Source organism: Pan paniscus, chromosome 13 (genome assembly GCF_029289425.2).
Source record: "Pan paniscus chromosome 13, NHGRI_mPanPan1-v2.0_pri, whole genome shotgun sequence".
NCBI lineage: Eukaryota > Metazoa > Chordata > Mammalia > Primates > Hominidae > Pan > Pan paniscus.
Window position 1 is genome coordinate 89,308,790 of NC_073262.2, and position 27,067 is coordinate 89,335,856.

Genomic DNA, 27,067 nt, shown 5'->3' on the forward strand with positions numbered 1-27,067 from the left:
TTGAAATAGGGAGACATCCCCCATCACTCTGGGAATGGAGGAAAGTAGACAATCTCCTCAGTAAATGATAGGTAACTATTATGACTTAATATTAAAATTTCCAGTTATATGAATTTATAGCATATTAAAGTTTTTTATTTTTAATTAAAGTTGTTTTTCTTACAAAAGCTATCAATGAGAGCTTTATTACAAAATTAGAGTTACATAAAAGCTGGGAAACATGTATGTTTGCCATCTATTATGTGCCTATAGGCACTAAGTGAAGCTGACTTCACTTATGTAATGTGTAATAATTGTAAGAAATCTCATAGGCAGGGCTCTATGTATTTTTAACTAAATTAATATTCTCTTCAGAATTGATATTTTTAATCTATTTTTTGAAAATAAGACTTCCATTTAAATGTTCAAAGGTAAATTTTCTGAAGTACTTTTCTTTATTTACTTTTCTTTTGTGTGTTTATTTATTTTGGTGGTGGGGGAGTATGCACATTTTGAATATCAAATTGAGAATATTCTTTCTAGAGAAGTCTAAAAACTATGTTGATTGATTATATGTAGACCTTCCTTAGAAAGCTTATATGTAGGCTTTCTTAGAAATGTGAGCAAAGAGGAGTGCCTTAAATGTATGAAAACAACTGAAATTGAAATAATATGATGCATAAGAACTAATAAAGCATTTTCTTATTTTTTAAAAATTTGTAGGCTGGGTGCAGTGGCTCATGCCTGTAGTCCCAGCACTTTGGGAGGCTGAGGTAGGAGGATCACTTGAGCCCAGGAGACCAGCCTGAGCAACATAGTGGGACACCATCTCTACAAAGAATTAAAAATTAGCCAGGCATGGGTGACATGTGCTTGTGGTCCTAGCTATTTGGGAGGCTAAGGCATGAGGATTGCTTGAACTGCAGTGAGTGAGGCTGCATTGAGCCATGTTCATGCCACTGCATTCCAGCCTGGGCAACAGAGCAAGACCCAGTCTCAATGTTTTTTTAAAAATTGTATTTTATCTGTATTTGTATTTTATTAATTTTTTTTCTATAGTTAATTCTAACTATAATTATAGTTAACTCTTCTTACTAGGTAACTTGTTTCTAATACTCTAAATTTCATACTATATTACTCAAATTTCAGAATGTAAGCCAAAGAGAGATAAAGTATATTAATAAATGTTAGGTTTAAACTTGTATGATACATTCCCAAATAGGTATTATATATTTTTAAAATATATAATGTCCATCTTTTCTGTATTTATGCCTATACAACCATAACCCCAGAAGTACTCTCATACTGTGAAAGTCATTGCTAAATTAGGTATTCACTTTCTTAAACACATTTCTGAGAAAAGGGTGTCTTTTTAGGGCAGATGACTTAGAAGTGTCTTTTACGTAGCCAAGGCAAAAGATTGTCTATTGAAAGCTTGGAAGGGCTATATGTACATTTGGAGGGGAAAAAAAATTTATCTTACCTCCAGCAAGAAGAGATTTCTAAAATATTGTGCTCAAACACAATATACCTAGAATTAGACACTTTTAGATAGTTAAATATAAGAAATGCTAGGCAAGCATAATTTGTATATGTATAATACACCCTGAAAATTTTATTCTCAACTTCACTTCTGTTTAGATCTGAGACACTAAAAATATTTCCTTTAGCAGAAAATTCTTCAATGATTATAGAAAGAAAATTTGCTGTATAGTCACAAATTTAATATACAACATTAAGAAGTGACTTAAAAAATTGTAACCTGATAATACTTCGCATTAGTGCCTCATTTCAAATATATGAAGCAGCCAAGATCCACAAAAGTGTGTATTTTCATATATTGAATGAATATATTAAAATGTTTCTTTTAAATTTTATTTTAGAAAAGATACAGTGAAAACCACTGAAACTGAGTTAGATGAATTTGAGATTTATGACTTTGTTTGCTTTAATATATACTAGATAGATAGATACATAGACAGATAGATACATAGACAGACAGGCAGACAGATAGATATAAATCTCAGCACTTTAAGAGGCTGAGCTGGGAAGATAGCTTAAAGCCAGGAGTTTGACCAGCTTACCAGCCTGGGTAAGGGAAGACTTTGTCTCTACAAAAAAAAAAAAAAGTCTTATTAAATTTTAAAAAATATAATTAACCTGGTAATGATATAAAGATACAATACTGTATTGTTCAGTCATATGTACATATACATATATATCTTATGTTTTTCATTGATTTCTATTTTGAGAGATATTTGTTCTTTAAATATATATCTTTTTGTTGTGTGATTTCATCTAGGCTGACAGAGTACTTCTTGGTGGTCCTGGTAGCTTTTATTGGCAAGGTAGGTTAATATTTTTTAAATTACAATTGGTGACTATGTGTCGCTGATTCACCTGGCTAATTGTATGCCTATGACATTTTACAAATTATTTTAAAGAAAGAAATGGAAATACAATTAAAGCATATAAACACTCCATTTTACACAGTGTTTTTTAAAAGAATATATATAATATATATTAAATATGTGTATATTCCTAGAAGAAAATAAACTGAATATTTAAAAAGTAAATACATACTTTTATGTTAAATATATTTTAAAGTAATTATATAAAGTAATTTATTTTTATTGTGTGTGATATATACTTCTCCATGTCTGTACTCTAGGGGCCATGACATAGTCATTAGGCAGTGTGCGAAACCAATCTGTATAGGCCAACTGTGGCATTCTAAAAGTTGAAGGTTTTGAAAGTATTTTGAAGTTGCTCATTAGGATATTTAAGTCATTATTTTATTATTACTGATATTGAGAATGATCTCTAAGTGTTTGGGGACTTCTTAAAAATTGAAGCTGGGCATGGTGGCGTGGGCCTGTAATCCCAGCTACTCGGGAGGTTGAGGCAGGAGAATCACTTGAACCCAGGAGGAGGAAGTTGTAGTCATCCAAGATCATACGACTGTACTCCAGTCTGGGTAGCAGAGTGACACTCTCTCTCAAAAAATATATATAAAATAAAATAAAATTAGAGGATCTTAATAGGTTTTTAAAAAATATTAAACTGGCATTGATATAAAGATGCATTATTATATTATTCAGTCATTCTGGGAGGCCTAATTAAATTACCATTTGAACATATGTACAATAGATTATTGTTGACAGTGTGAAAATAGATAACTAAAACTTTATTTGCTTTATGTTTCTTTATGTATCATTAGAGATACACAATTATTTATCTCATCAATATGTTGACATGTTTAGTTTCTGCTAAAAAGTGCCATTTATGAGGTGAACTATTTTGTATTAGCATTCTGATATTCAAGCATTGTCAGTGTTTGGAAGAATTAGAAAACCTTTGACTGGATTGATTTGAAAGTTTCAAATTTTACTCTATTTTCTACACTATGCTTTCCTGACTTGCTTCTTTGTAGAAAAACTCATGCTTGCTTTTGCCTTGTGGAGAGGGAAGCTAAAGAAAGAGATTTGCTGGAGGATGACAGGATGGAAGGAGAATAAGAAGAAAAGAAAACTAGGAATAAGTGAAATATTGAAAGGGAAGGCAAAAGAGGGAATAAAAAAATAGAAAATTCAGGCATCACAGACAGGGATCAGAATGTGAGACATAGCAAAGCTGAAAAATTGGAATTTCTATGCATTATACATCTATTGGGAAATAAAATGATTTAGAAAAATTATAATTGAGTTTTACTGTTTTAAAACAAAAATAGCAGTTCTAAAGTACATATGAGAAAATAGGGGATATTAACACTTTATAGTTAGATATAGAAATATGGATTTATTTTTCTTCTTTATTGCTGATTATGTCATTCAGTGGAGGGGAAGGAAGTATCTGATGAGCATGCCTGGGAACCAGAACTGTCAAGGAAGCTAAATTTTGTGATTCTCAGTTAGGACTACTTGTTAACTCTGTCTTTTTAAGAGATACAGCTGTGAAAATGTATGACCTTTTTTTTTAATGCCATGGGTATTGCATAAATAGGAATAATAATAAATAGGAATGTGTAATAATTAGGACACAGTAATAAATTAGGACAAATAAATTAATATTATATTTATTAGAATTTTATTACAAGTTGTCTGTAATATATAGCTAGCAGACTCAGTGAATTGGCAAATAGTATTTTGTTTTAATAAGATTAAAATCAGCAGATGTCACCCTGGATAAGTACGTTAGAATGAATTTTTTCACAGATCTCAGAATTGTCGTTGTTAGAATGGAGAAAAGAATAATGTTTTATTCAGAAGAAATAATGAATTTTCCTCTGTTCTTCAATTTAGGAAATGTTTATTGAATTTCATATGTTCTTGGTACCGCTGAAGCCCAGATGATAAAGTAGTGACCTGGACAGAGAAAGTGCTTCTGTGCTGTAGATCCAGTCTCTGTGACTGAACAGATGGGAACAGGACTGAAAATGTTAGCTGTTACACATTTCTTTCTAAAACAGCAGAAATGATAAGAGATTACTGTGTCCATATTGTGGAGACAACATTTGATAAACCAGCTATCCTTTCTTGGCATGGAGGGCAGGCTGATTTTTGTGTAGTCATCTGGATTTCTTGTCTGCTTAATAACAAGGTTGTGAACGAAGGTGAACTCATCCATTGAGGTTGTTTCCTAAAGATGTTTAAATTACTAGTTAAAAAATATCAATTGAACCAATTATTCTGATTATAAAAGTAACAGTATTGTTTCAGTAAATTTTTCATGTTTTAATGGATTAGTTGGGTGATAGCCTTTGATTTTATTATTCCGTGTATTTAACATTGCTTTCTAGTGATTTAAGACAAATCCTGTTTTCTTAAATTTTTATTAGCAGAGACTACTTTTAAGTACTGGCTTAAACAGAAATAATTTTAAGTTAAGAATATCCATTTTCAAATTGAGTATGATCAAGGAGAGTTATGTACGGCTAATAATTAGAAGTACTAATATCTAATATTGTTTTCCTTCATGCAGGTACCATACATTATCTGTATCATAAAGTTTCCATTTGAAGGTTATTTTATATATACACCTTTTTTTAGGTCAGCTTATTTCGGATCAAGTGGCAGAAATCGTATCTAAATACGACCCCAATGTTTACAGCATCAAGTATAATAACCAATTAGCAACTCGGACTGCACAAGCTATTTTTGATGACAGCTATTTGGGTAGGTAAAACCAAAATGTACTCATTTTTGGAACTGTGGTACATATATCTTATATCTGCGTATGGTCTTTTAAGTAGAAAAATATTTTATGTGAAATAGATTAGGATTTTTTGAAACATACAGAATATACAATTTCAAATTGTTAATGAGTACTTTGGTTATGTTACGTTTCAGTAATTGAAATTGAAGACAGTGATTATTTGTGCAGTGATAATAATAATAGCTAGCCTTTAAGATATGCTTACTGTGTTCTGGGCATTGTTCAAGGTGACTTGGTTTGTATTCGCTCATTTAATCCTCACAAGTCAAGCATACTGTATTATTCTCATTTTGTAGGTGAAAACACTGAGGCACTGAGACGCAAAATAACTTGCCCAAAGTCACTCGCTTGTAACTTGCTTTTCAGAGATTCAAATGGAGGCAGTCTAACTCCTGAAGTTTTCTTCATGATGTTAAATAAAAGTTTTGGTCTTTAGGACTTATTAACATGTGTTCTTTCTTTAAATTTCTTTCTGATATATTAAAACAAGTCATATATGACAGAAATAGTACTTGCTGATTGAGAGAATTTATTTGTTCTTTATGATGAGTTGTAAATTTGGTGTTTTTAACAGACTCCTTTGTAAAGTTAATAAGACAATTGTAGTTTTGTAATAAAAATAGCCTATTTGAGTATTTAACTCAGTTGTTTCATTTAAAATTCATGTGTCATATATATATTAATCTGTTATGACTAGGGGACAAAATATTACATAATTAAAGGAGTTTCTTGAAAATATTTTCAAGGAATGCTTACTCAGCAAGCCTGCTGAAGATAACGTCCTTGTCCTGATGGTTCTCCCCTTTGGTTTCCTGTTTAGGTTATTCTGTGGCTGTCGGAGATTTCAATGGTGATGGCATAGATGGTATGAAGTACTTGAACTATATATAATCTTTAAAAAAATTAGATTAAGTATTTGAAACATGTGGCATTGAAAATTTTAAGCAGTTTGAGTGGCTGGGTGCTGTGGCTGAAGCCTGTAATCTCAGCACTTTGGGAGGCCGAGGCGGGTGGATCCCTTGAGCCCTGGAGTTCAAGAACAGTCTGGACAACATGGCAAAACCCTGCCTCTAGAAAAAACACAAAAATTAGCCTGGCGCGGTGATGCACACCAGTGTCCAGCTTCTCAGGAGGCTGAGGTGGGAGGATCTCCAGAGCCCAGGGAGGTTGAGGCTGCCGTGAGTTGTGATTGTGCCACTGCACTCCCACCCGGGCGACAGAGCCGAGACCCTGTCTCAAAAAAAAAAAAAAAAAAAAAAAGGAAAAGAAAAGAAAATTTTAAGCAATTTTAAACCATTGTTATGGAATATAACAGAAGAAATGAGGAAGATGTTAGCACACTGGTGAGAGTCCAGGCTAGGTCTGTGCTGAACTTCCTCTAGTGGCTGCTGAAATTGAGACAGCTACATTTGGCTTCAGTGCCTTTCCTTTCTGCTTCTTTTTAGCCCCCAACACTGTTAGTGATTTCTTTAGCATTTTCCTCCTTGTCTTCAGCAAATTCATTCCTCTGGGAGGAAGAATTAGTGTCTTCTTTCTTTAGGCATCCTTTGTTACCTTCTGGGTCATCTCTGTACGGTTATTACCCCATCCTCTCATTGTCCATCCATCTTCCTTCAGAGCTCTGTTTAGGAATCACAGTCTTTACCTGATTTTGATCACATTTTTGTGCCACAGCCACTTCTACCCCACTTCAGTTTGCTCTGTATTATTTTTCATTACTGTACTACTAAACTAAATGTAGTTTTTCTTCATTCTTAGGTTACTTTATCTTGTCTATTCTTGTTTAACAATATTACAAATGACTTGAGGGCTTATTTGCTTATGTTTGAGAGCCCTCCAGAATTTGTATTTTGTAAATTTTGATTTTATAGTTTAAAAATGCTGGGCTATTTATTACGGAGTACCAATTTTTCTAAATTGATTGTTTGTTTTGAACTGAAGTAGTAAAACTTAAAGCTTGCTGACATAGTCACTTCTGGTCTGCAACTTCCAGTGTTGTCCTAAAAAATGAATAATTTGTTTGTTTGTTTGTTTCAGACTTTGTTTCAGGAGTTCCAAGAGCAGCAAGGACTTTGGGAATGGTAGGACAGTTAAAAGGTATTTTTTAAAAAATCTCTAAGTTATCTTCTATTTTACCAGATTTCACATACTTCTATTTTTCCTTCACAGGTTTATATTTATGATGGGAAGAACATGTCCTCCTTATACAATTTTACTGGCGAGCAGGTATGCTTCCAAAATATGATCGTCCTCTCCCGCTATAAAAGCAGTATGTACTCATTGGAGAAAGTTTGCGAAATAAAACTGTAAAAGTGAACTATAATCTCATCAAATAGATAATTCATCCAACTCTTACCATTTTGGTCAAACTATTATCATTTCTCTTTTGAGCGTGTGTGTGTGCGTGTGTGTGTGTGTAGTATATAAACAAAAATTGGTTTACTCTGTATTTTTCATTGTGTCTTGCCTTTTTCACTCAATATTTTATCATCAGAGTTTCTAATGTTTTAAAACTTTCCTTGGCAGTATCAGAATGGTTTAATGATTCCATAATATTCAATATTCTAGACATAAGATGGGCTTTAAATATTTCATCTTTGTTTTAACCAAAGTAATTTGGATATTTTGGCTTGTTTTTGTTTCCTTTTTTTTTTGTAGGAAATGCAAAATCACATGCATACAAAACCACAAAGACTTCCTTTTTCTTTACTGGTATCATTAAATTCTTTTTTAAGGATGATCAATGCCTTATAATTTTATTAGATGCAACAGAAAGCATGGCACAGATATGTGTATTATAGATATTATAAGCAAACTTCATTTTTACTACATGAAATAAGATATTTCTCAGCTAAAAAAATGCTAGTACTTTTTAAGTATTAGACATTTCTCTGCGAGTACAGGCATTTTATAATATTCTCTGTTGTATGTCTCAAAGAATTATACCATAAGTTGGTAATGATGAATAAACATTTAAACAGTAGGTAGAGAAAAATCTTTCTCAAAGTTTGCAGATCTGGGATTCAAGCCTTTTTGTTCAGTTGAGATTGTTGGGCTTTGGGATAGGATTGACAGGCTAACTGACTAGACTCATGGTCCCCAGAAACCTCCTCCCATTTGTATGGCAGTCAAGATTGATGCACAACCTGGAGGGCCCTGCAGTTGACAGGCAGTTAGGGTTGCTGCAGGGGTGGTCCCTTTGTTCCGTTTTGACTTCTCCAGCTCAAGCAGCTTCTCCTGTCTGGTGACCATGTATGAGTCTGGATCCTACTGCATGCACTCAATGATACTTGCTTTATTCCTCCTTCCACTATTGGGAAGTGGGGGTGGCTAGAGAGGAGTGGGAAACGTGGCTTTTAGATGAGGACAAACCTGGGTTTTCCATGCTCAATCTGTTATTGCATTGGATAAGGTATTTGCTGCTGAAAATCTGTTTCTTATTTATAAAAATAGGGATGCTGACAACTTCCTCATGGGACAGTTGTGAGAATCAAAAGAAAACATTCGAATCATAGTGCCCGGGACAAAGTGTGTCTCAGTAAATGCCATCCTTTCTTTACACTTCCAAGCCAAACACCGTAGGTGACTGAGGCCCATGAATATTATTCTGTTACATAGTCGGCACATCAACCTTTTACCCCAAACACAGTATATTTTATTTCACAAGCTCTGAACTTGTTATTTAATACAGAACACACCTTTCATTTTCCCAATTACACTGTATCAACCCAAAATAGATAATGCAGGAATCTCCCTTATCATTCTCCCTTGATATCTGAGCCAATCAAATTTGAGAAGCATTGCTAACTTTCCTTTTTTGGTTTGTTGACTCATTTTTCACCTTATATTTAATCTGTCATCTCTTTTAGTTTTGTTTTGCACTTTCAGCTCTCTTTAGAGCTTTCCTTTTTCACATTTATTTACAGCTAAGCTGCTCATCCTATGAAAGCCTGTGGTCTCCTGTGGTAGGGAAGAGGACATTTCTGCTCCCTGTGCATTATAAGCTCATAATAAACCCAAACACATTTGTACTGTGTGTGATTCAAAAGCAAAATCATGTGGCAAGTAATCGATAGAGATATGACACAAAAATGAGCTCCTTTCCATATCTTTCCAAACAGTAATTTTTAAACAGTAGTAGTAGTTACACATAGGGGAGCCAATTATTATCTGTTATTAATAATTATTATCTATTATCCTCATGACATAGGCATCCATATAAAACTTGTTGGGTTCAATCACAACATTTGTCTGTGACTATATATCTTTGTTAGTGTGCTTGTGTCTGGTATGTTTTGGGAAGTGGAGAGAAAGGGAGATAGTAGGGTAGGCCTGAGAAGGAGAATTGATAGTCCTTAGACTTAAATGTCATATATCAACAACACTGGAATGATATACATGTAATATATTGTGTATATACATGTAATATATTGTGTCCATGATCTAGGAAAACAACAAGCCTCATTACCTGATTGTCATTGTGTTGGTAGAATAAACAAAAGACAAGACATTTAGATTGAAGCACTATATGCAGAGAAAAAAAATAACTCTTTCTATTTGGTACATATATTACAAATGTTAATTGTCTAAACTAATTGGATGAAATATAAACATTTCATTTTCATCTTTTTATCCAGATGGCTGCATATTTCGGATTTTCTGTAGCTGCCACTGACATTAATGGAGATGAGTAAGTTTAAAAAAAATGTTTCCAGAAAGTTATCTTCTCATGTTTATGAATACTTTACTCAAACTAAACATTTTTTTCTTCTGTTTTTGTATTCCTTTTCTGCTAATCTTTCTGTTTAAGGAAACAATTTGAAGCAACCTTAATCATGAATTCTAGAAAACCTCATATGTTTATTCTGTTTTTTTTCAGTAGCTTTTATAACATGAACAAATAAAGTAATTTTATGAATTATTCATAGTTTCTTAAAAGAATTAAAGGAAGTTTCGAATTTGAAATGAGTGCTCTGGTAATCATTTTGTGTTTCACTGTGGGTGTGAGAGATGCAGAAAGAGGAAAAGTGAGTTGTAGTAAGAAAGAAAATGCCTACTAAGACATGAAATTTGTTCTTGCTTTGGTGAGAAGTTTCTGTTCTTCTAGTTATGCAGATGTGTTTATTGGAGCACCTCTCTTCATGGATCGCGGCTCTGATGGCAAACTCCAAGAGGTGGGGCAGGTCTCAGTGTCTCTACAGAGAGCTTCAGGAGACTTCCAGACGACAAAGCTGAATGGATTTGAGGTCTTTGCACGGTTTGGCAGTGCCATAGCTCCTTTGGGAGATCTGGACCAGGATGGTTTCAATGGTAAGATCAAAGTTTAGCAGCTACAGGTGCCTGATTATCTGTGTCCACCTGGAAAAGTTCTGTAAGTCCATCTGTAGAAGTCTACACGAGCAAATCTCCTTCCTGGAAAGGTGGGTTGTGTGTAAGTGAGTAACACACCAAATTTAAAGACAGTTTGCTATTTTTCTTTAAAAATCAGAGCAAAGATTTCAAAAATGGACTCTCATGAGTTATTATTCACTTGGCCTCAAATTAGAAGGTCAGAATGATTACTTTCTGAAAGGAACCTTCATTACCCTGGTGTCTACTGCTAGCTGGTGGCTTTATGTGTTTGTGCATCCTGCTTAGCAGCAGTGCCCTCTTCTGTTCATTTGGCTACAAGTTTTAAAAAAAAAATGCTTCCAGGCACATTGTGAAGGCAATGCTGACTAATGCATACCTCAAAGGTATGATTTGCCATTAATATTTTTAAAGCCATAACTTTGTTGTAGCTGTCCAAAATGTTCTAAGGGATGTTATATCTCCCTTCATGGTGGCATATTAAAAGTATAAGCCTATTCTTTTATAATAGTACCATTTTAATAGTTGTCGATATCTTTAAAAAGCAAAGTTAGCTTTTACTTTAGAACTCTTTTCAGAAACATGAAATATATGTTACAAATTACCAAGATTTTTTTTTTAAATCTGTTAAAAACCTTTCTAGAGATCACAGAATGGATAGTTGAACTAGTTTGTGTAATCAACAGTATAGTAAGCCTATGCCCCCTTAAAACCTAAAGGAAAGGTATACATTAAGAAGAAAACTTCAAAAATACAGATAACTTGTTGTATGTCTCAAACAGTAGTGGAAAGGTAAATGTTGTTTGCCCTCGAGATTTCACACCTGTCTTGTGGGTAGGTGCTGTCATTTACTAGATGTGTCATCTGGAAGATTAACCTTAGACATTTCTTTTTCTTTCTTTCTTTGTTTTTTTTTTTTTTTGAGGCAGGGTCTCACTCTGTCACCCAGGCTAGAATGCAGTGGTGCAATCATGGCTCACTGCAGCCTCAACCTCCCAGGGTCAAGAGATCCTCCCACTTCAGCCTCCTGAGTAGCTGGGACTACAGGCTCCCACCACCTAGCCCAGCTTATTTTTTTTAGTAGAGCTGAGGTCTTCCCATGTTACCCAGGCTGGTCTCTAACTCCTGAGCTCAAGTGATCCTCCTGCCTTGGCTGTGCGAAATGCTGGAATTACAGATGTGAGCCACTGTGCCTGGCCAACAGGAGAAGTTTCAGTGGTAGGGAACATCTACTCAGAGGTACATCTGCTACCTAAAATAGAGGCTTAAAGATTTTTACCACAAAGAGAACTTAGCATAAATCAAATGGAGCTATGGTATGAAGTTCATAATAAAATGTGAAAAGAACACTATATAACAGACCAAATCATTACTTAATCATAACAAAAACTACATAGGAAATACAGGGCTAAGTTTGAGGTTCCATCATGAATAAAGTTAATGAATTCTTTGCTATGTAGCTGGGCCTCTGTCTCCCAGGTTTTCTGGGAAGCCTGGTCATGTGTGATCTTCACCTTGTCTTGATGTTATTCCAGTTACTTTAAAGAAAGTTTTCTCATTACTGTGATCTAGCCAACATCTCTTCCAGCTTTCTAAGTTTTTGTTATAATGTGTTGTCTGTCAGTAGAACAAATATAGACAACAGCTTAAAAAAATGTGAAGTTTTACAATGATTTTACAAAGGGCTAAAATATAGATAAAATCATCCATAGAGGATGATTATGGTCTCCCAAGGTTTCTCCTTGGGTCTTACTATAGCAAATAGTAGATTGTGAATGATAATGTCTTTAGTGAAAAATTATCTGAGCTGTATTTATGTATAGTATTTAGTACATATGTGTAAATATAGTTACATTATACATATATATGTTCTATTAGTTATGTTAGATCTTTTGTTGTTGTTCATACATGAAGACATTAAGTGTCATTGTTCCTGTATTCCTATATTCCTCTCTTTCCACCTACCCCCACCCTAGGCATCATCAAGAGGGATATTGAAAACAAAACAATAAAGTTATGTTCCAAAATTTTATATAGCCCCAAGGTAATTATGTGCAGTTTTTTATCAGTACTTTTCCAGAAAAAGCAGAGGAAAAAAAAGAAAAGCAGGAAAGAGCATCTAAAATGATCAAAGGAAGAAATCAATTGCATGAATGTGTAGGATTTTCCAGACTCAACAGATGATAGCGAAGAGAGAAGATGATTAACATGTATAAAATAATGAAGCGTTTAGGAAAGTTACAGATAATTTTTATTAAACAGTCACTCAACGTTGGAGCCATCTTTTGTTGCAAAATTATGTTTTAATGAATACTTTATTTATTATTTGTTGAGACAGGGTATTGCTCTGTCACCCAGGCTGGAGTGCAGTGGTACAATCACAGCTCACTGCAGACTCGACTTCCCAGGCTCAAGCAGTTCTCATACCTCACCCTCCCAAGTAGCTGGGACTACCAATGTGCACCTCCGTGCATGGCTGATTTTTGTATTTTTTGTAGAGATGGGGCTTTGCCATGTTGCCAAAACTGGTCTCAAACTCCTGGGCTTAAGCAATCTGCCTGCCTCGGCCTCCAAAGGTGATAGGATTACAAGCATGAGCTACCGTGGCCAGCCTGTTTTAATAAATACTTTATTAATGCATATGTCAGTAGAGAAGTTATGCTTATCTTTGGTTTTTTTGTTTGTTTGTTTGTTTTGTTTTGTTTTTTGTTTTTTTTTTAGACTGAGTCTCATTCTGTCGCCAGGCTGGAGTGCAGTGGCACGGTATCGGCTCACTGCAACCTCCGCCTCCCGGGTTCAAGCGATTCCCCTGCCTCAGCCTCCTGAGTAGCTGGGACTACAGGCACCCACCACCATGCCTGGCTAATTTTTGTATTTTTAGTAGAGATGGAGTTTCACCATGTTGGCCAGGATGGTCTCAATCTCTTGACCTCGTGACCCACCCGCCTCGGCCTCTGAAAGTGCTGGGAATACAGGCGTGAGCCACCGTGCCCAGCTGATTTACCTTTAAGGCTTAAAAAAGGATAAAAAGAATACTTTTACGTAAGTTAGGTACTCATTTTTAAGGATAACAAATTCTTAGTTGGTGTTTACTGCAGGCCAGGCACTCTTCTAGGTGGTGAAAATGAGCATAAATCAGAGTCTACTCATGTCTTTAAGAAACTCAGCATCCATAAATGTCTTCTTTTGAGAAGTGTCTGTTCATGTCCTTCGCCCACTTTTTGATGGGGTTGTTTGTTTTTTTCTTGTAAATTTGTTTGAGTTCATTGTAGATTCTGGATATTAGCCCTTTGTCAGATGAGTAGGTTGTGAAAATTTTCTCCCATGTTGTAGGTTGCCTGTTCACTCTGATGGTAGTTTCTTTTGCTGTGCAGAAGCTCTTTAGTTTAATTAGATCCCATTTGTCAATTTTGGCTTTTGTTGCCATTGCTTTTGGTGTTTTGGACATGAAGTCCTTGCCCACGCCTATGTCCTGAATGGTAATGCCTAGGTTTTCTTCTAGGGTTTTTATGGTTTTAGGTCTAACGTTTAAATCTTATTTATGCAGCCAAAAAATACATGAAAAAATGCTCATCATCACTGGCCATCAGAGAAATGCAAATCAAAACCACTATGAGATATCATCTCACACCAGTTAGAATGGCAATCATTAAAAAGTCAGGAAACAACAGGTGCTGGAGAGGATGTGGAGAAATAGGAACACTCTTACACTGTTGGTGGGACTGTAAACTAGTTCAACTATTGTGGAAGTCAGTGTGGCGATTCCTCAGGGATCTAGAACTAGAAATACCATTTGACCCAGCCATCCCATTACTGGGTATATACCCAAATGACTATAAATCATGCTGCTATAAAGACACATGCACACGTATGTTTATTGTGGCATTATTCACAATAGCAAAGACTTGGAACCAACCCAAATGTCCAACAATGATAGACTGGATTAAGAAAATGTGGCACATATACACCATGGAATACTATGCAGCCATAAAAAATGATGAGTTCATGTCCTTTGTAGGGACGTGGATGAAATTGGAAACCATCATTCTCAGTAAACTATCGCAAGAACAAAAAACCAAACACCGCATATTCTCACTCATAGGTGGGAATTGAACAATGAGATCACATGGACACAGGAAGGGGAATATCACACTCTGGGGACTGTTGTGGGGTGGGGGGAGGGGGGAGGGATAGCACTGGGAGATATACCTAATGCTAGATGACGAGTTAGTGGGTGCAGCGCACCAGCATGGCATATGTATACATATGTAACTAACCTGCACAATGTGCACATGTACCCTAAAACTTAAAGTATAATAATAAAAAAAAAACCTCAGCATCCAATGGGGGCAGCATATATGTTTAAAAAAAAAAAGCACCTCAATGTGATCATCACAGTGTTTGAGATCCCAGGCTTAATGGTCTCATATAAAGGATGAGTGATCAAGGCATCGTTGATGTTTCAGGGGAGCCATGAGACAATGAGGCATGGCTTATTAAGGAGCTATGAGACAGCTTGTGTACATTAAGGAAATTGAGGCAATTTGTTATGACTGGTACGTAGGGTCTGTGATAGGCAAGATACGACATGTCCTTGGTCTCATGAAGCTTATGTTCTATAGCTTACTTACTTTGTGTAGTCATAGAATAAGTAAACAATGGGGAAATCTAGATAGTGATAAAGATGATGGATTTTTTAGAAGGCAAGGTAATATAATAGAGTTTCGGGATAGAGAGGGTGATAGAGAAAGTAGGGAGTCGAGAGGGGTGGTGCACTGCTGCGTAGGGTGGCTAGGGAATAGCTTGCTGACAGACAAACAGCTTGCTATTTGTCCAAATAGAAGGAATAGAGTTGTAAAAGCTCTGGAGCAAAAGGCAGAGAGAATAGCAAATACAAGCCCATAGTTGGAAACTAGCTTGGTGTGTTTAATAAACAGAAAAAAAGGCCAGGATTGCTGGGAAGAGTAAATAAGGGTAAAAAACTGGATGGCGTGGGGGTGGGGATGGGGAGAGGAATGAGATTTGCATGGTAAACAATGGAAATACCAGGTAGGGTTTAGAACTTACTCTAAATGCTTTGGGAACTAATTGAAGGATTTTAAGATGGGGATGGGTGTGACATGATATGGTGAATGGCCCTTTTGAAGAGAAAGTTACTGGCAAGAGTAGAAGTGGGAGGCCACTTAAAAGGCTGTTTAAGGCCGGGCGCGTGGTTCACGCCTGTAATCCCGCCACTTTGGGAGGCCGAGGTGGGTGGATCACGAGGTCAGGAGATCAAGACCATCCTGGCTAACACCATGAAACCCCGTATCTACTAAAAAAAAAAAACAAAAAAAATTAGCCGGGCATGGTGGCGGGCGCCTGTAGTCCTAGCTAATCGGGAGGCTAAGGCAGGAGAATGGTGTGAACCCAGGAGGTGGAGCTTGCAGTGAGCCGAGATTGTGCCACTGCACTCCAGCCTGGGGAAAAGAGCGGGACTCTGTCTCAAACAAAAATTAAAAAGAAAAGAAAAGAAAAAAAGGCTGTTTAAGTGCAAAATGCGGCAATGACTTGTCTAGGGTGGCAGCAGCAGAGAGAGAAGTGGGCAGATTGGTAATACATTTTAGAGGTAGAAAAGATAATTTGGTGTTTGGGGTTTTTTAAAGATTTAAAATGTTATTCATTTATCTTCTTTCAGTGTAAGTTGAGCAAGATCAAGATGAAGTCACAACTTACGAATTTCTGAGCAGATTGGCTTCTGTTCAGAAAAAACAATACCATCCATAAATAAATTATCTAGGATTTTGAGAGTGAAAATAAACTTTAGATGAATCTTTTGATGTGTCCTCCTCCATCCCCTACCCCTAGTTTTAATGAGGAAGCATTTGTGGTCCAGAAAGTTTAAGTGATTTGTTTAAGGTCAGAGCCAGATTATCTGGCTCTAAATTAATGTCTTTTCTGTACAGTTTTGCTTGAGTTTCCTTGAATTAGATTATTGCTTATGGATAAAGAGTACCCTACTGAACCTTGAATTAGTATTTATCATGATAAATGGGTTCTATAAATATTAAGATCTGTGCAAATAATTACAAGTACTGAAACTTTCTTCTCTTCATCCTTGCCCTCTTCCCCCTTCTCTCGTTCCTTCCTCATTCTTCCCTTTCTTTTCCTCCTCCTTACTTCTGTCATTCTCCTTCCCCCTCCTCTTTTTTTCCCCACAGATATTGCAATTGCTGCTCCATATGGGGGTGAAGATAAAAAAGGAATTGTTTATATCTTCAATGGAAGATCAACAGGCTTGAACGCAGTCCCATCTCAAATCCTTGAAGGGCAGTGGGCTGCTCGAAGCATGCCACCAAGCTTTGGCTATTCAATGAAAGGAGCCACAGATATAGACAAAAATGGATATCCAGGTGCTTTCTTATCAACACATAGAGCCCTTAGATTTTTCAGTCCTAATAGCAAATAGTATTAGTTACTGTTCTTGATTTATATTATAAATTATTGCAATTCAGTATTTCATATGTTGATCAAACCTCTAAAATATTCAAGGCATCATTCCCATCACCTAAGGGTATATGAAGAAAAGTCAGCTCTCTTTCCTGGGAGTGTACAGTGTACTCTGAGTTTCTCCTGTAGTCTTTAATGAAATGAGAAGAGTATTACAGAAGTTATAAACAAAAGTTAAATGCTCATTCTAAGCTGTTTTAATGTTAGCTATCTTTTTTATTTTTTTAATTATGTAGAATGTATGTACTTGACTAATAGTTGTGATTTTTTTTTTTTTTAAGACAAGGTATGTCTCTATTGCCCAGGCTGGAGTACAGTGGCACAATCTTGGCTCATTGCAGCCTCCACCTCCTGGGCTCAAGCCATCCTCCCACCTCAGCCTCATGAGTAGCTGGGACTACAGGCACACACCACCATGCCTGGCTAATTTTTGCATGGTTTGTAAAGAGTGGTTTTTGCCATGTTGCCCAGGCTGGTCTTGAACTCATGAGCTCAAGCGATCCACCTGCCGTGGCCTCCCAAAGTGTTGGGAATACAGGCGTGAGCCACTGCACCCGGCCTTCATTGTGATTTTTTTTTCAAGTATATTATTTTATTTAATTCTCACATTAATACATGAGTTAAAATAAGCTCATTTTTATAGCTCATTATTATACCATTTCTGAATGTAAAAAGAGACTGAGAAAGGCAGTGTGCCCAAGGTTGCCCACTGCATGGGTCCAGTAGAGCAAGCAAGACCTTTTTCTGGTTCTTATACACTTTGGAGCATTATAAATGGATCTAGGATCAAAACAGATCTTTTCTTTAAATGAAATACAGTGTAGAAAATTTAGATGACCTTTGTGTTGAAACACTTAATATGAGCTCAATATACAAGTATGTTGGTCTGTTTCCAGAAATAAGACATGAAGTGGATTCTCATAAATTAGTATTATTTTAGAGTTTTTTTGTTATAAATGCAATATATTTGTTATAGAACTTTTAGAAAATACATCAAAGCATATCTTTTCAATGTTTTTCCTGTGCAGTCACACACATTTTTTTTAAAAAGGAAATCATGCTTTTATATGCTATTCATAGTGTTTTATTCAACGTTTCAGAAACATTTCTTTATTATTCTTCTAAAACATGAATTTTCTGTTTCCCTTTGTAACAAATAGCTGCATCATATCTTATTTACCTTTTTTTGTGGCATTTTTATCTTTCTTTATGATTCTTTTGCATATCTCTGATTATGTCATTAGGACAAAATTCAAGAATCACTGTGTCAAGTGTGTGCACTTCTTTTTTTTAAGGTTATTAATACACATGGTCAAGTTACCATCCCACTCCCTCCACAGGAAGGTTTTTGTCAACTTTTTAAAGCACTCACCAGCATTAAATGAGTCATTGTTTTCCCATACTTGTGCTTCTTTTAAAATAATTTTTAACTGTATAACAGGTGGACAGTGTATTTTAACTAACAGTTTGTGATTCTAGAAATAAGGCATGAGTTTGATTCTTTTTGTTGAGACGAAGTCTCGCTCTGTTACCCAGGCTGGAGTGCAGTGGCGTGATCTCAGCTCACTGCAAACTTCACCGCCCGGGTTCAAGAGAGTCTCCTGCCTCAGCCTCCTGAGTAGCTGGGATTACAGGCAGGCGCCACCACGCACAGCTAATTTTTGTATTTTTAGTAGAGATGGGGTTTCACCATGTTGATCAGGCTGGTCTTGGTCAGGCTGGTCTCAGTCAGGCTGGTCTCGAACTCCTGATTTCGTGATCTGCCTGCCTCAACCTCCAAAGTGCTGGGATTACAGGCATGAGCCACCACGCCCGGCCATCAGGTTGATTCTTAACTATACATAAATAAAAATGATTATTTTTACTAATAATCTAATGTATAGTTATGAGGTTGATTCTTAACTATACATTAGATTATTAGTAAAAATAATCATTTTCATTTGCGTGTGTATATATATACATTTGTATATATATAATTTGTGTGTATATATATACACATTTGTATATATATACATTTGTGTGTATATATATATACACACATTTACTTCTGTGAATTTCCTTTTTGTGTCTTTTTTTTCTTCTTTGCTACTGGGATTGTATTTTGCTTTTCTTTCATTCATTCATTTTTTTTAAACTTTCACAATGCCTTAAATGTTGCAAATATTAACTTCTTAACTCTTTTATGTATTTTCTAGTTTGTCAAATTTGCATTTTGAGCATAAAGTTTTAAACTTTTGTGTAATTTAATCTGTTTTTATTTTTTTTTTCATGTGATTTTCTGTTTAGAAAAGACTTCCTCAAATTTAGCTTGGGTATACTGTGAGATAGAGCTCTCATTTGACTTTTTCTGAATCATGAACCAGTTGAACCTGTGGCATATGAAAACTAATGCGTTTCATTCTTGCTGATTCGAGTGCTATCTGCTATTGTATTTTATATATATATATTTTATATACATATTTTATATATATACACACACACATTATATATAGAAAATAGAAAAGAAATTTTACAGTAAGATTGTAAAATCCACAGGCATCTATAAAGCTTTTTCCTTTGGCAGTATGTATGTTTGGCAGGTGTATGCTTATCATTGCTGCTTTTTACTAAATATTCATTTAAAAGATTTATATCCACCTAGATGAAAGTCTACTTTATGATAAGCATTTTCCACTGGTGGTAGTTTGTTTACAGTTTTCATATATTTTAGCCTTTTATATGATGTCTTACAACCTCTTAATAGTTTTGAGAATTTGTTCAAGCCTTTTTATGTTCATTGAAAATTTTATAGAATGGTATATACATTTTAAAAACCATTATCATTATTAACATGTTTTTCCACTCTTTCTTAAGACTTAATTGTAGGAGCTTTTGGTGTAGATCGAGCTATCTTATACAGGTGAGCATTTTCTGTATCCTGCGGTATAGGAATATTCTGAATTATTTGAACGTTTTTTAATTAAGTGTCAGTGTTTGAATTTTAGTTTAATTTTCTTGAAATAATGATAAAATTTGTTCTTTCTATTTGTGATTTGCTACGGGCAAATTATTTTTATTGGTACGTAATAATTGTACATATTTATGGGGTACATGTGATATTTTGATACATTCATACAATGTAATTATCAAATCAGAGTAATTAGGATATTCATCATCTCAAACATTGATCATTTATTTGTGTTGGGAACATTCAGAATCCTGTCTTCCAGCCTCTCTTCTAGTTATTTTGATCTTTTGTTTTCTTTGGAGACAGAGTTTCAGTGCAGTGGGACCATCTCGGCTCCCTGAAACCTCTGCCCCCTGGGTTCAAACAATTCTCATGCCTCAGCCTCCCAAGTAGCTGGGGTTACAGGCACATGCTACCACACCGGCTAATTTTTGTATTTTTAGTAGAGACAGGGTTTTGCCATGTTGGCCAAGCTGGTCCTGAACTCCTGGCCTGAAGTGATACACCCGTCTCAGCCTCCCAAAATGCTGGGACTACTGTTATGAGCCACTGTGCCCAGCCAGCTATTTTGAAATGTACAATAAATTATTATTAACTATAGTCAATCTATGGTGTTATTGAACACTAGAACTTCTTTTTTTTTTTTTTTTTTTTGCCCAATCTGGAGTACAGTGGTGCAATCTTGGCTCATTGCAACCTTTGCTTCCCAGGTCCTAGTGATTCTCGTGCCTCAGCCTCCCGAGTAGCTGGGACTACAGGCATGTGCCACTACCACACCTGGCTAATTTTATGTATTTTTGGTAGAGACAGGGTCTTGCCATGTTATCTGGGCTGGTCTTGAGCTCCTGGGCTCAAGTCATCCACCAGCCTCAGCCTCCCAAAGTGCTGGGATTACAGGTGTGAGCCACTATGCCTGCCCCTTCTTTGTCTTTTAAATTATGTTCAGAGGTATTCTCCTGTAGTTTTAATCTCTGTAAAAATTGTCTGGGTTTACATTTTCCTATAAGAAGCAGGAAATTAACCTCATGCTTATGTCTTGGTATTCTCTGACCACAAGGTCAGTATGTAATGAAACCCCAAATGAATATTTTTATTAGAGCAATATGTATGAATTTATATATTTCTATTTCCCAGTTTCTTATATATCCCCAGTTATTCTCTGTATTTCATCAATTCCTCATGACTTAGAATATCAGTTGGCATCCCAAGTAGTTAAGATGTTTATATATCTGTGATCTGAGTTTATACATGGCAGGAACACTAACATTAGTGCTATGTAGCGGAGTTTGCGATGGGTCAATTTAATTGTAGCTATACAATACTTAACAGATTTCAGATATTTATCATTTTGAGACAGGCACATTGACTTGAGCCAGCTGTATTTTTATATAGGATTTAAACCTGTGTATCTGAACTCAGGAAAACTGTATTTATTTTAATTTATTGTTTTTAGTTTTTAAAATTGCTGTTAATTATATAATGTATGTGGTAAAAATGCAAACACTATAAGAAGGGTATATAAAAAAAAGTTTTCCCTCACACCAGCTAATAATTTATTTGTTTCTTCTATTAGAAATATTCTATGCATTAAAAAATCATATTATGTATGTATGTATGTATATCAGTAGACATCCTTTGTACTTCTTGGGTTTTTTTTCTCTCCCACTAAAACTATATGTTGGTTATGTCTTAGAGGTCATCCCACTCATTTTCTCCATGGTAGTGCAGTGAATTCGGTAGATATCTCACAACTTATTTAGCCATTCTGCTTTAGTGACTGAATTCATATAGGCCAGCCATTGTCCCACTTTGTCTGGAACTGAGCGATTTCCCAGGATGCAGGAGTTTCTGTGCTAAAATTAGGACAGTTCTGGGCAACTAAGACAGTTGATCACCTACGGTTATGTTGTTCCTGTTCCTTTTACTATTACAAACAATGCTTTTAGTAGACATGGTACTATATATGTAGTGAATATGAACCAAAAATATTTCAATCAACCTAACTTTTTAAATAATTTTTTACTTCATCTTCTTTTTTTCCCCCACTAGGGCCAGACCAGTTATCACTGTAAATGCTGGTCTTGAAGTGTACCCTAGCATTTTAAATCAAGACAATAAAACCTGCTCACTGCCTGGAACAGCTCTCAAAGTTTCCTGGTAAGGGTATTTGTTTAATAATAGTTATTATTGTGATTATTGTTCAGGCATTGTAAGAACAATTGAAAATGAAGGTGGTAGGGCTGAAATATTGCTAAAACAGTTTCTGTGAGTATACTGTTTTTTTAATCCTTTTTTTATTTGAAGCAAAGTCTGCCTCTGTTGCCCAGGCTGGTGTGCAGTGGCACAACCATGGCTCACTGTAGCCTCGACCTCCCAGGCTTAAGTGATCCTTCCACCTTGGCCTCTATAGTAGCTGGGACTACAGGTGTGCGGCACCATACACAGCTAATTTTTAAAATTTTTTTAGAGATGGGGTCTCCCTATATTGCTCAGGTTGGTCTCGAAGACTGCTGTGGCTCAAGCAGTCATCCTGCCTCAGCCTCCTAAAGTGCTAGGATTTACAGGTATGAGCCATTGCACCTGGCCTTATACTCTATTTTCATGTTATAAATTGGATTATAGAAATAGTGCTCCAAAAAGGATATCTAAAGGCTGTAAAGATACTCTATAAATTAGTATGAAATTAATTTTTAAAGAATTATGCATGGTCAATGAATATTTTCAAAAAGAAAGAAAAGCTAATAAGATCTCAGTTCATTTATATGTAATTCCAAACAGGCCCATGAACATTTAAATTTTTAAAAGATATCTTGTTTTTCTGATTTAATATCTATGAACAGTTGTATGAAAAAAATTATTTTGCTCTAATATATTAATTATCTGCTTATTCCTTTACTAGTTTCCAAAGAAAAATATAATAATTTTTCATAAGTTAAATGTCTGAATTCTTCTCTACTCCATTCTTTCTCTCATCTTTGTCATTTTATGCTACTTCAGTAATTTTTGCTCTATTTTCACTATAGATATTTTTTAAGTTGTCTCGTGCTTTACTTCACAGTATTTAAAAGCAAAATGTAGAAACCAGTATCTTTCTCATACATATCAATATAAATATAAAACTAATGAAAAATCTTGACCCATATACTACCAAAATCACCATGAGTAGTCATTCATGAGTTCACACTTTGGTAAACACTATTCATGTTCCTTACTTACACAGACGAGTTGCAGAGAACTTATGATCAAGGAGAAAATGATTGGTGCCTAAAAAAGTTTTACTTCAAAAGAGCCAATTAAAGATATTGTTCCTGAATTTGTTTTTGAATATTTTTGAATTATTGTTATAGTCATTAAAATTTTGAAATTTTCATTTCTTTAATTGGATTACATTTAAAAATTCAGTAATATTTGGTCTTCATTTTTATTGAACTGGCAATGAAGTTGTTTTCAAGATTTTGCTGTAAGTTTTACTGCTTTTCTACCCTGCATACCTCTGTGAAGTTGCCAATAATCTGCTTCTAATTATGTTAGTAATTCAAAGGCTTCAAATGCACTAACTAGAGCAGTAACATCATATGATTTTTGAGTGTGGCACATAGTAAGAAATACGTTTTGCATTATAAACACATGAAAGTAATTAAATCAAGCATTTCAGAAAATCGTACTTACCTTTGATACCTAAATCAGTTTTATTTATTTATTAAAAATTTTTTCTTAAGATGCTGAACACAACCCATTAAACTGGTTTCAAAACCTGCTAATAAATTGTGAAGAACACTGCTGTAAAGGAGGTTGCTAATTAAAGAAAGTTTTGGTGGGTCCTTTTATCAATGAGACAGTTTTTAAAATCTGAACCGTTGGCTAGGCACAGTCAGTGGCTCACTGTCATCCCAGCACTTTGGGAGACCAAGGCGGGTGAATCACCAGAGGTCAGGAGTTTGAGACCAGCCTGGCCAACGTGGTGAAACACTGTCTCTACTAAAAATACAAAAATTAGCCGGGTGTAGTGGTGCATGCCTGTAATCCCAGCTACTTGGGAGGCTGAGGCAGGAGAATTGCTTGAATCCAGGAGGCAGAGGTTGCAGTGAGCCGAGATCGTGCCACTGTACTCCAGCCTGGGCAACAGAGTGAGACTCTGTCTCAAAAAAAAAAAAAAATCTGAACTGTCATACCCCTCATTTAGATTTATCAATAGGTTCTATAAGCTTGAGAGAAAGTTAGGACATTATTTTTCTTTTTCTCATCAAGGTACCATGAAAGGAAATGTGCTTAAATTACTGAAGGATGAGTTAGGTTAGTATATATAGTTTCATGTTTTTAGAATAATATTAAGACATGAAGAAAGATGTAAGGCTTCACAATACAAACTGTGTATTAGAAATATGAGATGTGGGTGATAATAAAAATATGTCTAAACTGAATTATAGAATTTATGTATGTTTTTTATTTTTCCACAGTTTTAATGTTAGGTTCTGCTTAAAGGCAGATGGCAAAGGAGTACTTCCCAGGAAACTTAGTAAGTGTTCTACGAAAAATCATATTATTTTAATGATACTGCATACACAGCACTTAAAAAATATTTTAAGATATTCAAATAGTTACTTGAATTGTTATTATAATTTTTTATTTGAATGTTTATGCCTAAAGACGTTTAAGATTTCAACATAATTATATTCTTTGGTAACCCTTAAGCTAATTCAAAAATAATACACTTATTTATGGACATTATGAGCTAAATAGCCCACAGAATGGTAAATATGACCTTTAGAAGTTTAAGCAGTTACGAATGTGACATAATGAACTCTGGGGAAATATGAATATTATGGTTTATAAGTAGATGATCTGCTGAGAAGTCTGTATTTTATGTCTTTGAGCAGCCCCAAGCAATCTCAGGAGTAGAGGTGGTTTAGAAATAGTGAGAAGGAGGAGAAAAAGTTTTGGTCATGCAATTTAATTCACACAGCAAACTCTACTCTTCTTTTCCTAGAATGGTTGATGTGGTCCTGAGAGCAAGATAGGCAAGATAGGAGTACTAAATAATTATTGCCAGGGTTTGTCAGTATGTTAATGGCAAGTGGTAAGGAATGATAGTAAAGCAGAGAAGAAACTGAAACTGTTGGGTGTGTGTTTGTGTGTGAAAGTTTACATAGGGCAGCCAAGTAAGGTCTCCCTAGGAGACAACTTTTCACTAGAGACCTGAAGGAAATGAGGGAGCTATGGGATGTGTGGAGGAGTGTTTGACACAGAGGAACTGGCAGCTTCAGCAGGCCTGAAGCGGAAAATGTGCTCAGTGGTTGAGAAACGGCGTGGAGGTCAATATGGCCTAGTAGAACAGAACATGAAGCAAAATAACCCTGGGTATTCACCCAAATTTGAAATAAAGGTCACCTTTTAGAGAAACTTGTGACACGAATTCTGGTTTTAAAGATTTGCACTCTCTTAAGAAACTATTTAAAGAACTGAATCTTACAAGGCAGTAATCCTAATTGCTACATCCTTGTTGTACAATGATTCTTGATGTATTTAACTCTGTTTGATCACTTGCTTCCTGAAGGCATATTCATCTGACAGTTTGATATGATAGCTTCACTGGAAGCAGGAGTTTCAAGTGGGGCAAACTGTTCATTCATCATAGTGTTTAATATGATGGTATGAGTACATATGAGCAAATACTTCTTAATCAAAATCAGCAAGACTCTTGCTACTTGAATTTATGGTGGAAGTCTTAATTCACATGTTTCATCCTCTGGATTTCCTCCTCTCAGCTTAAATTAAAAGATAGCATTTCTCCTGTCTGATAATTGGCTTACTACTATCATTTTTTGGGGAATTATTTATGACATTACTTTAGGGAAAGTTTGATTAATTATTTAATTATTATTAAATATTTTTTCAGAATTAATATGTTGTAGTCTCATTACAATGTAATGACATTTTAAATTAATTAGAAGCAATTTACTTCTTAAGGAATAAAGATCTCTGTTTACATGAAAACTCTAGAGTAGGATAGATAGATGTCCATAAAGAATATGTTGGTTATAAATCCTTTGGTTTACATAGATTTCCAGGTGGAACTTCTTTTGGATAAACTCAAGCAAAAGGGAGCAATTCGACGAGCACTGTTTCTCTACAGCAGGTCCCCAAGTCACTCCAAGAACATGACTATTTCAAGGGGGGGACTGATGCAGTGTGAGGAATTGATAGCGTATCTGCGGGTAAGAGCTAACTTTTCTGCTACCTTGTTGTTCCTTTTTAGTCATTAGTTTTTCTTTTTTATCTAAATGATTTTCACTTTCTGTAAATTAGTGTTAGATCAAAAGGAAAAACAGAAAAATACACAAAGGAAATTTAGCTTTGTAAAGTGTCAAACCTGAATGATGGACTTCTACTTCTGTCAGATTGGATATTCCGAATGGCCTTTCCACATCAATACTACTGAACAAATTATGATAAACATATTTCCTAAATGCAACTGGACTTTCAGGACAGTAAAAGAAATCGCCAGAGTCCAAAAAAAAAAATGAGCAATCAACTAAAAAACTCCAGTGGCTCTGAATTGTGAGTTATAAGCAAATATATGAGCCAGAGTTGCTGGCAAAGGATGAAGCCTAAGGAGAGGGCAGGTGGTAATTGCAGACACCAGCACAGGAATTCCGACAGTTGTATAAGGCTAAGTGTTCTTACGACAGAGGTGCATCCTGATTCCAGCAAGAGCCAAATGTAAAACCTTGCTGAAGGGGAGCAATCCAGTATGGGCCCCAGGATTTCCACAGGTTAAGTTTGATCAAATATGAATTCATTAAACACACACACACACACACACACACACAGAAGCTACTAGAAGAAGCATCAGATTTTAGACCCGCAAAGACCAGTTACGGAGCACAAATTTGTATAAAATGTTTAAAGAAATAAAGGGCCTGGGCACAGTGGCTCAAGCTTATAGTCTTGGCACTTTGGGAGGCCAAAGCAGGAGGATCACTTGAGGCCAAGAGTTTGAGACCAGCCTGGGTGAGACTCTATTTTATTTAAAGGAAAAAACAAAACAAGACAAAAACATCAGTAAATATTTAGACAACAACATAATTA

General features: G+C 35.4%; 1 protein-coding gene across 2 annotated transcripts in view; it reads left to right on the forward strand.

Annotated features, from left to right (window-relative positions):
* The window catches only part of ITGAV (integrin subunit alpha V), a 107,202-nt gene that overhangs the window by 56,552 nt on the left and 23,583 nt on the right, over positions 1-27,067 (forward strand). For both annotated transcript variants that reach the window (XM_034954624.3, XM_003823516.6), the window contains exons 6-17: positions 2,282-2,327; positions 5,028-5,153; positions 6,014-6,058; positions 7,231-7,274; positions 7,363-7,419; positions 9,831-9,883; positions 10,301-10,503; positions 16,743-16,934; positions 19,885-19,930; positions 22,028-22,135; positions 24,436-24,494; positions 26,039-26,193. In XM_034954624.3, the coding sequence (XP_034810515.1) occupies positions 2,282-2,327; positions 5,028-5,153; positions 6,014-6,058; positions 7,231-7,274; positions 7,363-7,419; positions 9,831-9,883; positions 10,301-10,503; positions 16,743-16,934; positions 19,885-19,930; positions 22,028-22,135; positions 24,436-24,494; positions 26,039-26,193 (1,134 nt within the window). The remainder of the gene's footprint in view (positions 1-2,281; positions 2,328-5,027; positions 5,154-6,013; positions 6,059-7,230; positions 7,275-7,362; positions 7,420-9,830; positions 9,884-10,300; positions 10,504-16,742; positions 16,935-19,884; positions 19,931-22,027; positions 22,136-24,435; positions 24,495-26,038; positions 26,194-27,067) is intronic.